The sequence below is a fragment of the Osmia bicornis genome, chromosome 5 (assembly GCF_907164935.1).
Source record: "Osmia bicornis bicornis chromosome 5, iOsmBic2.1, whole genome shotgun sequence".
Classification (NCBI taxonomy): Eukaryota; Metazoa; Arthropoda; class Insecta; order Hymenoptera; family Megachilidae; genus Osmia; species Osmia bicornis.
In genome coordinates, this window is record NC_060220.1 from 9,659,707 (window position 1) to 9,673,863 (window position 14,157).

General features: G+C 41.9%; 1 protein-coding gene across 5 annotated transcripts; it reads left to right on the top strand.

Moving 5' to 3' along the window:
* Positions 1 to 13,723, top strand: LOC114878145 (E-selectin). 5 transcript variants are annotated; one of them, XM_029191600.2, is made up of 24 exons: positions 1 to 391; positions 520 to 750; positions 870 to 1,394; positions 6,685 to 6,802; positions 7,171 to 7,229; positions 7,962 to 8,171; positions 8,450 to 8,545; positions 8,632 to 8,754; positions 8,845 to 9,008; positions 9,101 to 9,227; positions 9,772 to 9,921; positions 10,004 to 10,180; positions 10,291 to 10,470; positions 10,569 to 10,687; positions 10,905 to 11,139; positions 11,210 to 11,383; positions 11,449 to 11,628; positions 11,718 to 11,963; positions 12,051 to 12,230; positions 12,309 to 12,482; positions 12,558 to 12,737; positions 12,817 to 12,925; positions 13,007 to 13,189; positions 13,264 to 13,723. In XM_029191600.2, exons 3-24 carry the CDS (start codon positions 1,340 to 1,342, stop codon positions 13,367 to 13,369), a joined length of 3,345 nt encoding a protein of 1,114 aa, XP_029047433.1. In that variant the 5' UTR covers positions 1 to 391; positions 520 to 750; positions 870 to 1,339; the 3' UTR covers positions 13,370 to 13,723. The 5 variants fall into 5 exon arrangements, with proteins under 5 accessions (XP_029047433.1, XP_046141826.1, XP_029047434.1 ...); XM_046285870.1 differs by having other exon boundaries at positions 520 to 1,394; XM_029191601.2 differs by lacking the exons at positions 1 to 391; positions 520 to 750; positions 870 to 1,394 and adding an exon at positions 6,466 to 6,540.
* The last annotated feature ends 434 nt before the right edge of the window (positions 13,724 to 14,157 follow it).

Consider the following 14,157-nt stretch of genomic DNA (forward strand, 5'->3'; position numbering starts at 1 on the left):
ATGGCAATTCAGTCAAGGATGTTAATGAGAAGGAAAATGCGCGTTCGACACGCGGTCATTTTTTAAATTGGAGGGGCTGATGCGCAGGTGTACGCGACAGTTTAAAAACACAGAATCACCGATTCCTAGTTAAAATGGTAGGTACTTAAGAATGTTGCTTTACAATCTGGTATCGATTTCGACGCGTTTGGTCGAAACAGGACAGTTACGGACACGGAAGCGATTGCTCTTTCTAAATCAGTCGCTTCTCCTGCGAAACTATTCCGCTAATGTGCAACTTCTGTAACCGTGTGCAGGTAAAAGTTGTTACTTGATCGTATGCTGGTTCTTTTACCTTGGACACGTTACGCGTACGAGTATCCATGTTGCGGTAAAAAGGCGTCGCATTCAGGTAAATAATCTCGATCCCGGAACGCGATCGACAGAATCGGAGCAAAATCGCAATGGGGTCGAATATTTGATTTCCGAATAAGATAATAGCAATTGAATGTCTACAGAAATGATCAATGATATTTGTAGGAAAGGAGAATAAGGCAGTAGTATAAGATGTACCTGTTGATGTCGATAGCATGGCGAAAAGTCGAGAAGAACGTAGCAAGGCATAGGTTCCCTCATGGTAGCCAGCTGGATGCACGGTACATGCAGCACGGTACACCGTACTTTCATAATGTCGAAGGAGAGTTGAAGAGAGCCAAGAGGCCTGGTGGCACTCGACGGACGGCTAGTGAAGGGAACGGATCGTCATACTCGGTCAGCGAAAATGCCGTCGAAAAGTCGCGTTTAAAACCGCCTTCCATAAAAGACAAATTCAAATTTCTCGCGAACCAGTTCCAATTATAGTGACTTTAGTAATAATTCTCTGTCAACAGTTGGAGAAACGTTTTCGCGCCTCCCCGTATGGGCAACGAGAGATACGACATCGAAGCTTAAAACTATGAAGAATCGTAAATCGAAGATGGAATATCGCGAGTATAATTTCGCATAGTGCAAGAACGAAATGACGAGAGAACGATCGTGTCTACGTACGGTGATCAAAAACTTGTCCATCGAACAAGAAGACGCCCCTAGAACACTTGTTTTTTAAAGTGACTTGAAACTTGTTTAGTTTCCTCTTTTCTATTTTAATTGAGTTTAAGAAGAATAGGTATATTTTACAGTTGAAACAAATTTTCAACGGTGGCACACGTCGAACAAAGAAACTTCTCGTGAAAGTTCCTGTGGTGGTCGGTAAAGTGTTCGCCGGTAGCGGATACGTGCTTGTGGATGATCGCGAGCAAAGTTGCTGCGCTTTCGATGTGATCCCGCCTTTCGTCGAGGGCAGAGGAACGATATATCGAGGATGACGCGAGAGATTCTCCTATCCCTTTTGGGGATCCTCGTCGTGGGCGCAGAAGGCATGTAGTTTCAAACTATATAATTATATTATCACCTGTTTAATGCCACAAGGGTGAGCTACCCCAAACTTTCAATCGATTAATAACGAAATCTTGTAGCAAAAAACTAAATAATCGTATCTGTAGCAATTGCTATTATAACGTGTCGCAATGCATATCACCATTTTCATAATGGCAGTCAACGTGTTAAACACGAATCGAATGAATTAAAGTCGCGTGAAATTCTGCGAGCCGAGAGTCCATTGAACCACAGCGTCGATAGAAAGGACAGAGACGAGATTTAAATATTTCGAAATTTCAAATCGAAGTCGACGCTTTGACATTTTTTATCTGTTTTGCCCATGACGGTAAAGAAAGGATACACAAATACCGCAGAAAACAGGTACCGCCCACTCGATTCTCGTCCACGCGGATTTTCTGGTGTCTCGAGGTCACCTGGTGTATCTCCTTCGAAATAAAACGCACAGGTTCTTGATCGCCTTTTCGTTTTTGTTTCCATGGAACCATAAGAATTCCAATAAATATTTTCGACGAAATATCTCACCCTATACGGTAGTTATTCATTGATCCAAGGATGGTCAGTAATCGAAATAACGTTCTGACGCCCTTTCAAACTATTCGTTCAAATAATTCGATTGTAAAATTCAGCGGACCATTTAAAAGTATCCACTGACCGTGCGAGTCCGGAAATAGGGTGCATTTGCATTCGCCCTTCCTGTTTAACGTGTTCCGCGTCGCATGAAATTTAACCCTTTCGTTACGCACGGTGCGCGACCTCTGCATGCTGCAATTTAGACCAAATACCAAATATTATTACATTTATTATTGAGTAAGAAAGTAATAGTAGATACGCACTATCTGATTCACGAGCAGTGCATAACACGTTAATTATAGAAAACTGATTTATAATGTTTTCATTTTACAAAAATGTTTTCCAATGAAAGTTGTGCCGTACATAGACGCCGTTAATCATCGGTGATCCACTCACGTACTTGCATATCTATATACAAGACACTTTACCTATCGTACCAGACCGATTTGGCTGATTCTCAGGTTCGAACTTCGCGTTTCTCCCCCAGTTGACTCGTTATTTTGCCGGTTTTAATTCGAATAAAACTGGTCTCGCAATGTAGTAAGGAGAACTCGCAGCAAAGGCAGTCAATCGAAGCGAGTTTTGCCTTTTGTAATTCTTATTCTCCTAGTTGACCTACATGAAACACCTTGGCAGTATAGCCATTATGTTTCTGTACACGTATAATAACGGCTCGGTAATATCAGCTTTCGTGGTAATTTTTGAAAGACGCTCTATAATATAGCATTATCTTCATTAGAACCACGTGGACCTATAACGCATACTTTCTAAACAAACTGTTTATTTCTGTTCTTTCGCTTCTTTGACGCGTCAGGAGATAGTTTCAACTTGAGTTTGTACTCGAACAAAGATTTATTAAATGTAATGCGGTGTATTTTACGTCACCGATCCGCAAACCGTAGGTACCTTTTCAGTAACGCTCGCTTGAACTTTCATTTATAGCAGATAAAAACGCGTAGGAAGGACACGTCTCGGTATAAGGATAATTGCTACTTGAAAATAACACCTTGCTCGATGCTGCTTATTAAGCGCACGCGAATGCTAAGTTTGCAAAGATTTGTAATTAAAGGAAGAATGTAAATTAGTCGTCTATGGTTGAAGAACAGGCGCTTGATTTATAGAAAAAATGAATGTTTCAATGAATTTATGAATCGTGTTACAAGTTTCAAAGTTAAAACGTGATAATTTGAATGGAACGAGATAAACTACAATGATCGAAGCAATCGCTGTTCCCATGATTACCGCATAAACAGAGCGGTCTGTAAAAGTGATAGGTAGAAGTTAAAGTAAATACGTGTAGGAAAGTCCAGTTCACACGCCTCTGACCGATCCCATTCCAGGGACTCGTAGGTGGTGATAGACATTCAATACTATCTATTGCAAATTTTCAAGCAATTCGATCATCGTAGAATTTCGAATCCCTTCGATACTTATTCGCGATAAAAGAATCTTGGAATTCATCGAAAAACTCGAGGAACATCATAAAGATTTTTTTACTCAACACTAAAGATTTTTCTTCATGGTATGCTAATTCGTAAACCAGCCAGTACGTTCAAGCTCACGATTAAGGTGGGGAAGTAAAAGCGTTCTCGAGATTCCAGGTGAACGCTTTTCTTTTATCAATCTCGCTAAATAGGCGGCGGGGCACGCTTCAAACTTGCACGTTTTCATCCACGGTTTCCCCGTCGAGTTAATAGCTGAGAGCGTCGTAACATTTAACTCTGAACGATTTAACTAGCCTTTGAATCGAGCGATAACCCATGCCCGGATAAACCCACCCCATCGATGGGTGGGGCAGCATACCCGATACAGGTGAAATTTCAAGCGACACCACGCCGCTTCCTATGGTTCTTAATCAACATGCGCGACGCGTCGAACGCATTTTGGTCGTGTAACGCAATTCGATGCTATACATCGATTATACAACCCCATCAGCCCTGATCAAACTTTAGGAAGAATAGATTAGGAAATATCGTTCTTTCTTCGATGGAAAGAAGAACCGATTTCCGGTCAGTTTCAAGTAGCAGGATATTTGGTATTGCCAGCTCACCGTCTGTTACTTCCACGGATTCTTCTTCGTCCTACCAAATGACGATGTTAACCGGTTCCTTGATGGTTTGGTACACACCAGGCGGTTGTTAAATTCGCTCTCGATATGGAATTGAAATTGAAATTCAATCGGAAAGATGTTGAGAAATTAAAATCGGATCCGATGGTAGTCGAGTATATCTTTAACAATGGTTCTCCCTTTCTTTTCTTTTTTTTTGTAAGATAGATCGCAAATAGGCACGCCCACTTTCCAACTTCCTGACAATCGCTTTTGTACCTGCAATATTGCACCGGTGCGCTCGAGGTGTGCAGCTAGAACCTGTCTGTATTTCTACCTCCCCCCAGACTATGCACATCGACACGATTATTGCAAAAGGTTCGCGTGAAATGAGCTATTCTATCTTCGACGCTCCTTCTAACGCCACGTGATAATGATATTTGGAAAAGTCTTTGATAGAAAATGCAATTACGATATATTTTTATGAAGTATCGACACTTGTTCTAAGCAAGTTAGGATTGAAGGAATGTTGATTGGGAATGCCGCAGGTTGCTTTGGAATCGGAGACAGAGAAAAATGGCTATAAACCAAGAACTGTACCGTGACACGCTTCACTGGTAGAGTAGTTCCGATCCGAAGTAGCTCCATGTCGTACCGTTATTTCGGCTTCAAAGTTTTGTAACCGCGTGACCCAGACCCACCAAGCGATCGGCGAATGCCAAAGACTTCAGGTTGAAGCTAGTAACGTGCTTACACGTACTCAACAGAGACCATCAACCGGGAATTCTTGACCTCTTCGTCTCCTCTCAGATCTGGATTCGACGAGGTTCTTTCCTAGAACCTGTCTAACCATCCCTAGCAGAGCTTGAACAAATTTTATTATACTCGATCCAAGTGAACAATGCTCCGATCAATTTCCAACCATCAACATAAAGTTAATCAATTCCTTTGTAATTGCTAGTGTGAACTACTATGATCGTAAAATACAAAAGTCGAGTTAAGAACTTGATGACCTTTGTTCTCAGACAGCATTTCTTTCTAATTAAGAAGATTTATCTTCGACTACCCGGTGAAATGATTTTAATTATATAGAAAGTGAGCCGCGAAAGACTCGATTCAACGCGTTACAAGGAGACGCGTTTCGAATCGGAATAATCGCAAGCGGTTGTACGCGCAAACACGTTTGTATTCGCTTTAATTAACTCGTTCGCACGAAACGGTAGCTCCGATATGTCTCATGAGAAACGGTTGCCTTCCCGAGAGTTCGAATCGAATAAAAAGAAATAAAAGGAAGCTTTCACCCTGCGATCGAATCGTTCACCTGACTTTCGCATTCGGATTCAAATTAACGGATTCTCGCGGGCATCCTATTCAGAAGAACCAGTCACGGCTAACTGTGGGGAAATGTAAATTTGAATCATTAAGATTGTTGATTGGAAATCAAAGGCCATCTCTCTCGATCAGCCTTGAAACATTGACGGAAACTTCCCATTTTACAACCTGCGCGACTGCATGCTATCAAATCGCTTTCACGATTCTATTCCTTATGTGTTTATAGAATATACAGGGTGTTTCAGGATCTTCTGTATAAAAATAAAGAGAAGGAAACATTTCCTTGCGGTTCCAACGAGATGCAGTCCTCTAAACCACCGTGCTTTTCACTCGTAGGAAAAAGAAAAGTTTCCTCAAGTGACGTGCACGATCTTGTCGATACTCTTTCAGAAACGTACATAACTTAATAGGTTTACGGCTATCCTGTATTCGACCTACTAATTTCCATCCTTTTGCGGACGACAGAGAAAATCCATCGTACGTTCAATTTCCCGACAGTAAGAATTTATAGAATAATGAAAGACGCGTGGGATTTTGTCCAAGGTTTCTCTTTAGCTCGTGTCGTTAACCATTGTTTGATTTACTTACTTTGAAAGCGAACTATGGACGAATGCCTTCTAAACTCGAGCGTTACACGGAAAGGGGCTGCGCCCTTGACACCTCCTCTCTGGTTAACGACAGGTATAACTTACGCAACGAAAATTAAGATAAATTGAATGAGAAAAGAAAAAAAAAAGCGTTAATTGTCTCGGAATCAAGCATTTACTTGTGTCCATATTATGTTTGGGTTTGAATTGAAAGTGTACGAGACTACGGTTCAAATTTAGACTGTTACCCGACTCTTGCTACATACAATTAATTGCTGACACCGTAACCGTGCTTGGTGTTTCAATCATGAATACCGTAGAAGCGATAAAAGTACCTTGTCAATGGGACGGAAAAAAATTTCCTGCAACAATGTTTATTGCGAACAGCTAAATCCTTGAAACCTTTTTCGAACAATATCATGTTTGAAATTACTCGAAACCATTACTAATTCGTCAATACCTACCAGTCGCTGCTTTTACAGTATAATCTGAGATGCAATAAAAAGCAAAGTTTTTCTCTGGAGAACGCGCAGTGTACCGTGAATCGTAGGCTAGAAATCGAAACGGTAGCTTTGGTAGTTTGAAACGGTAAAATATCCAGTAGCCTTTTAATACACCATTAAAAGCGCCGCTAGATCAAGCGGTTTAGTGGTTAATAAATTTATTTAATTCCATGGTAAGCTGACTTTCGACTTGTCTTGACTAAAAAGCGTAATTTTTGTTTAAATACAGGATTGAAGTGCGGTCATCCAGCGGTACCGATGAACGCCAAGGTGTCATTGTCCGACGAGTCATTAGCAATTGGCACTTTGGCGACGTACACCTGCGACGCCGGATACGAATTATTTGGGTATGTATGTACAATCGACGCTTTGCAAATACGACCGTCAATGTCAGCCATATCCTGAGTGACGTATGAATTTCCATCAAATGATTTATTATTTGCTTTATGGAGAATAACTTTAGCTAATGGTATTATTACAATAAGTGTAATGTGCAGATATGCAGATATGTACAGGTAGAAATTGCAACCGAACGAAACGAACATTTGTACAGGATAATCTATGTCGATAGCACCACTTATTATTGACTTTCTCCGTTTTCATGTAATTTGTATGGTTGACAATATGTCCTTGCATGTCAACGTTGAACGTCGTGCATTGTACAGAAGGAGGTACAAAGAATTTCGATTATTTGATCCAATTGTTGATTGTTTAGCAGTGGCAGTCTGACGTGTAACGCTCGAGGAAAGTGGCAAGGAGATTTACCATTTTGCGGTAAGCGTTTCTCTTTCTTTTTTTTATCATAAAAATTTTTGTATATCCATCGAATCGACGCGTGCGATCACGCGTTCGAGAAAAAGACAAGATCGTACGCGGCTTTCTCTTCGCGAAAGAATTGTTGCGCTCCGCGATCAAGAAGAAATTGAACTCTTTCTTCTTAAAATGCAGCGCCGTGTTGCTTTGCCGTCTCGAACGTGTGATACGATAGAAAGCGATTTTTCGTATGCCACGAAGCAACTCTATCGAAATTTTGTGCGTCGACGACCTTTGCTCTTCTCTCTTTTCTTTTCGTTTGCTGCAACGTTTCACTTTTACTGACAAAATCGCTACGAAAGAAAGTTCGCGAATGGCAAAACATCGTACGGCAGGTTGAACGTTACGAAACCGAGGATCCGTTCGGTGACAGTCAGGCACAAAGGCGGTGACTGGTTCGCGTGGAAATGATTTTAAACGACCAGGCCACCGAGAATGCGGAAAAAACTACGAAGCAGGAAGATTCTGAAAGGCAAAGTACGTAGGACTTGGTGAAACTAGCTGCGACACCGGATAATCGTTTCTCTCTATTACACTAACGATCAGTGTATCCTGCCGTTAATGAACGTTTTGTTACTCGCTCGTAACGGGCGACACCTTTCTTCTTTGACTCAGCGGTACCGAAATAATTGTTCGAAAATATTCAACACGGTATTCTACCGATGATTAATGGAAAGTCATTTAAATACACAGGTACGAATGTTGCTTTTCGCAAACCAACGAATCAGTCGACGACTGTACGAGGAGGAGATGCTGGCCACGGTAACGATGGCGACTCCAGCACGGAACACGACGGGAAAAGATGTACAGAAACCCAAAGCGAGCCCAGTCCTTGGTGGAAGGTCGACCTTCTGAAGTCGTATTCGGTAAAAGTCGTCAGAGTCACGACCAGAGGCTGCTGCGGTAAATTTTTTCTCTTTTATTTCTTGCATGTTTATCCTTCAACCAGATGACTGGCGCCACTCTTTTAGGCAATCGAAAAAGTCTGAAAAACTTCTGAGATACTTATCAGAGTCTCTGCTACGTTATTCCTATAATTATCCGTTACGTTAAACATTGAAAAGTAAACTGCGTCTAAAACTCTCAACAGAGAAACGTACATTTTCTGTGTTCGCTTAGCGCTTTTGCTAGATCGAACGGTGTCGAAAGAAAAATTAGAAAATAGCTCTCGTTCCCGATAGGTCATCAACCCCTTCAGGACATTGAAATTCGCGTTGGCAACAGTAGCGTGGAATTGCAGCGTAACCCTTTGTGCGCCTGGTTTCCTGGCACGATAGGTAAGCGATCGAGAGTCTATGAAAATGTGAAATCTCGTTGCGACATTGCGAAGAGGCCCGCTCGAATGATCGACTGATTTTTACAGAGGAAGGGATCACGAAGACGTTTCAATGCGCCAGAGCACTGATCGGACAGTACGTGTTCTTGCAGCTGGTCGGGGTCGAAGGAAGTTTGAGTTTGTGCGAGGTGGAAGTGTTCGCCGTCGATGGTAAGCAGGAAACTGACGATGTCGAATCAACGATGGCAGCCAAATGTCAAGTAAAATTCCTTTAGGAACGTTCTACCTGGTTTTTCGTAGAGTTCTCAACGGACAGGTGTGCCTACGCCGGAACGCCGGCTGACGCGGACTTGGCCGCTTTCAATTCCACCTGTTACGAGTTTGTCGTAAAGAAAGGTGGTTCCTTTCAGGAAGCCAGAAACTATTGTCGGACCAGAGGCGGTGATCTCGTGCATGGTTTCAAGGTTTCTCTAACGAACAGTTTCGAATTCTCTGCCGAACGTATTCCAACTGTTTCCTTTACTTTACTGTAATTGTTGTCTGTGTTTGAACGCAGGGTGCATCGTCGGTGTACATACTGAATAATCTCGAAAGGCGAAAGGATAAACTGAAGACGCAGCTGGTCTGGATAGGTGCTCAAAAGGAGCCGTTGATAACGGCACGAACCTGGAGATGGGTTGACGGTGAATATCTCGAGATGTTTCATCTCTCCTGTTCTTTCATTCGTCGACTACAACCGAAAGACTTTTTCTCTTCTCACGATTTATCGGTAGCATTCATGGGAACCGGGTCGAAGTGGCACCGGTTGGGTAACGTTGCTTGAATTTCGTCGAGTCGAGCCGATCGATTTGCCCCGTAATTATGCGATAATTACGGTACTTAACGATACGAAGCATCGTTCGGTGATTCGTACGCAAGCTGGTCATCGAAGCCTATGAAGTCAAAGATCGACTCGACACGGTTGACTGTCGGCGCAACGGCACGCGCTAATAAATAGAACGTGAAAGTTACGACTATGAGGAAATCAACGGGAAGTTACACCCGCTAACGTCTGTGTTCGAACGTATAATCTTTGTTAATTGTTTGTTGCGTCTGGATCGAGCAGACGAGAAGATTATCGTTAGATTGTACGATTCGTGGCGAAAGGTTAAAGACCTTGTAATCTTTGTCGATTAGCTTTCATTAGAATTCCAGATGTGAAACGGAGTTTTGCCTATTGGTTTTTAGGAGAGATCGTGCAGAAACCATCGTGGGGCAAGGATCAACCGAATAACTATAACGGCGAACAGAATTGCGTAGTGTTGGACGGTGGACGCGGTTGGCTTTGGAACGATGTCGGCTGTAATCTTGATTATTTACACTGGATATGTCAGAGCAGTGAGCAGACGTTTATTCACTTGCGGCGCGCAATGAACGAAAGCAATCGTTACCTTTCTAACGTGTTCCTATACTTTTCTAGGACCACCTACTTGCGGCAGTCCAGAGAAGTCTGAGAACACAACCATAATTGGAAGCAAAAGAACCATTGGTTCCACAGTAGAGTACGTTTGTCCTGATGGGCACATGTTAATTGGATCGAAGAACAGAACGTGCGAGCTAAACGGCTTTTGGAGCGGCGATGCGCCCACGTGCAAATGTAAGCACAATCGCACGCGAGTCACATAATTATCAAGATAACGATAACGCAGAGCTGCTCGTTTGTAATCGTTTCGCGTATCCTAAACGTCGCGTTTTAAATGCTTTCAGTCGTCGATTGCGGTCCTCTAGCCGAGCTGGAGAACGGTGCAATCACGCTCGTTGACAAAAGAACGACACATGGTGCGCTTGCCGATTACGCTTGTAAAGAAAACTACACGCTTCTGGGTGACGCCAGGCGTCGATGCGGAGATGGCGGTATTTGGAGTGGACATCAACCCCAATGTCTATGTACGGAATCAATCTAATAATGTGATCTAGATCATGCATCGTTCTACATTCGTTCTCAAACGCGTTGATAATACAATGTGCTGTTTATTATTATCCAGTCGATTGGTGTCCAGAACCACCTCAAGTGAACGGAGGGGTGGTAACGATTACCGGAAGGAGAGCAGGATCTACTGCCACTTATTCTTGTCAGAACGGCTTTATTCTATTCGGAGATAACGTAAGTAATTTCATAAGCAATTCTCGCTACGATCGGTAAATCTTTTCTCTCGTTTGTTATGCTCGAGGCGTAAACCGATTTCGAGAGTAAATTCCATTACGTCTGTCCGTCCCGTCGATTGTGTCTGTATTATTTATAAATAAGTCTGAAAATGTTTGCGCAATCACCATGAACGGAATATTAAATATCTTCAATCCGACTGATTCAATTTCGAAAGGTTCTTACGTGCGACATCGGCGGAGAATGGTCCGGCAAAGCGCCTCAATGTCGATTCGTCGATTGTGGAGCACCGGCCCAAATCGAATTTGGTTCCGTGACCTTAATCAATGGAACCACCACTGTGAAAAGTTTAGCGGTGTACACATGTTTGGAGGACTACTGGTTAGTGGGTACAGCGAAGCAAGAGTGCACCAAAGAAGGGAAATGGAGCCACGACACACCGTCGTGCGAGTGTAAGCAGGATTAATATAGTAACTTTAGGTTTAACGAATAGAGAAAAATATTCGACTTTCCATTTTATAGTAATTACCTGCGAAGAACCAGATGTACCAGCCGGAAGTTACGTGGTCGGCTACGATTTGAACGTTCACAGCTCCATTGAATATCACTGCGAAGCAGGCTATCAGCTTCAAGGCGAAGCCAGACACACTTGTGGCAGAGACGGCGAGTGGTCGGGGGAAGTACCTACCTGCGAATGTATGCACAAGTTTTGTTATTAATTTTTATTCATAAGAAAAAGACGGTAACGTACTGTTTCATAGACGTCGACTGCGGGAAAGTTTTGCCTGTGTTGAATGGAGCAGCGGAATACGTGAATGATACGACGCATCTAGGAAGTGAAATCACCTACAGTTGCACGAGAAACTACAGGTTGAACGGAGTGTCGAGGAGATACTGTTTAGACAATGGTCAATGGAGCGACGCGACTCCAAAGTGCGAAGGTATTCGGTCATATGAAACTTGTACATAGAATTTATTTCACAGCAACACGACAATAGCTGCCAGCATCGATATAACGCTTCTGTCACAGAGATTCGTTGTCCTGAGCCCGTATACGCAGAGCATGGGATTCTATCAGTGACTGGGAACGATCGAATGTATGGTAGAACTTTGATTCGTACCGGAACACCGGAGAACTCTAATACCGGTGCGACTTCCTACAAGATTGGTGCTCTTGCGAAATATCGTTGCGAGAGAGGGTACAAGGTGGTTGGTGAACCTCTCTCTACTTGCGAGGACAATGGAAAATGGAGTGGCGAAGTTCCGCGATGCGTTTGTAAGAATCATTGTAAAATTGATCTATTCGATAAAACACTTTTCCATTTTTAAAACATATGTAAACACATTAGAACGCATTTTTCAGATGTCGATTGCGCCAAGCCAGAGCACATTCAACATGGAAAATACACCCTAACTTCAAATGCAACCTATTACGGAGCAGCTGCACTTTACGAATGCGACGGGAACTTTGAATTGGATGGATTCGCCAGAAGACTGTGCCTCGAGAATGGCACCTGGAGCAGCGACACTCCAGTTTGTAAAGGTAACTTTCTCAAACATAATTATAATATGAAATCTTATCTTATGAAAGCGAAACATCTAATTTCTTGTTAACATTCAGAAATTAGATGCAAAGATCCTGAGAAAGAAGGAGTATTGTCTACTCAAGTTTCCACTCATAGCGTGGGAGGAGTGGCACACTATAGCTGTCCACGTGGATACTACATGGAAGGAAACGAGACTAGAATATGCTTGCAAAATGGATCTTGGAGCGGTAGCACGCCTGCCTGTTTCTGTAAATATATTATCATATGGTTGATCTTTCAATAATTCTACAGACGCGAATAAAACTGAAACGTTTTTTTAACAGCGGTGGATTGTAAACATCCAGGATCCATAGAAAATGGAAGGGTTATAGTGGTGAATGGAACAACGATTTATGGGGGAACAGCAGAATATCATTGCTTACCGCAATACGAAAGGGTCGGACCATTCTTAAGAAAATGCTTAGACACTGGTTCATGGAGTGGCGATGAACCAAAATGCGAACGTAAATAAAGAAATAAATGTTCAAGCTTGAACTAAGTTGATACACTTTCCAAGATTAATTTGTACGCGTTGTTCAACAGTTATGCCAAACGAAGTGGCAGAAGCTCAAGGAGTAGGTACCAGCGTTGGCATCGGAGCGGGAGTCATCATATTTATATTAATTATACTTGGACTCGTTTACCTAAGACTGTATGTAAAACTCAGAGGAAAATTATTAACAATTACTGCTCTCAAGCTAAAGATTTATTTGTTCAACAACGCTACTTTTAGGAGAAAAGCTACTCCAGTGAAGAACACTGAAAATGTCCAAGCAGCTGAGAGAAAAGAGGACCAAAATGCTGCTGTTATGTCTTACGCCACTCTTAACGATGGAACACCTAACACCATGTACGAAAATGTTCCAGAAGACGGCCTTTATGACAATCCATACAGTATGAGTGGCAGTACTTATGGGTAAGTATAAACAAATTTTTTTTTTTTCAATTAATAAACGGAAGATGCAACAAAGTTTTTTCGAAAAATTGAAGGTACGGCAGCAACATGAGAAGACATTATGGTCGAACGGGACATTACGAGGCAGAACCAGTGTCAAACAGAAATGGCATTACCATTAATGGAGTGTCTGTACGATAGTTTGAACTTTATCGAGGATCGATCCCGTCCCTCAAAATCGGAGATTATTTATGTACAGGTAGGAGGATACGAGTACGCGAAACTTTGTTGTCTTTATTTATATTATTATATTCGGCGCATCGCCGATTTATGTAAATAAGTAAAGAGGAGGAGCGTGATGACGCGTCTTATTGGCGGATGGTAATCATGTATTTGTTACATCCATTTGTTTGCATTCAAAGTGATTCGAGAATTGAATTCATGTATCATTATGTATATAGAGTGTTTCCCTGATTTAGAATTATTACTTGTAACATAAATTCGTATGCTCGTTAATTATGCGAATAAAGAAACCAATGCTCTTGTTTTATTTTACAGTGGCAACATTTTTTTGTAAATTCCTCTGTAAACAAAATCAATTCCTTTCCGCCTTTTTCAATTCGTACCAGAACTGTGTCACCGTGTAATTGTATATAAAGAGTTTAAATGTAAACAAGATTACGACATAAGCGACAGCTATATCGGGCTCTTTCACATCCTTATAAGGCAATGATTTCTCTGTGAACTGCTTGCTCCGGTTTAACTACGGTACGTATACGATGACGTATCTCTTCGAGATTGAACTGGTATAATTTCGTACCATAAAATACACCATTTCTGATAAAAATTATGGATGAATTTACCATTTAAGAATCGATTATTATAAGTAGAATCACCCCTAAAGTTTCTGGGGTTTGGAACAGATACTGATAATACAGAAAACATTGAGTAACCTTATATTCTGTATGTACATCATGGACCATTTAGGC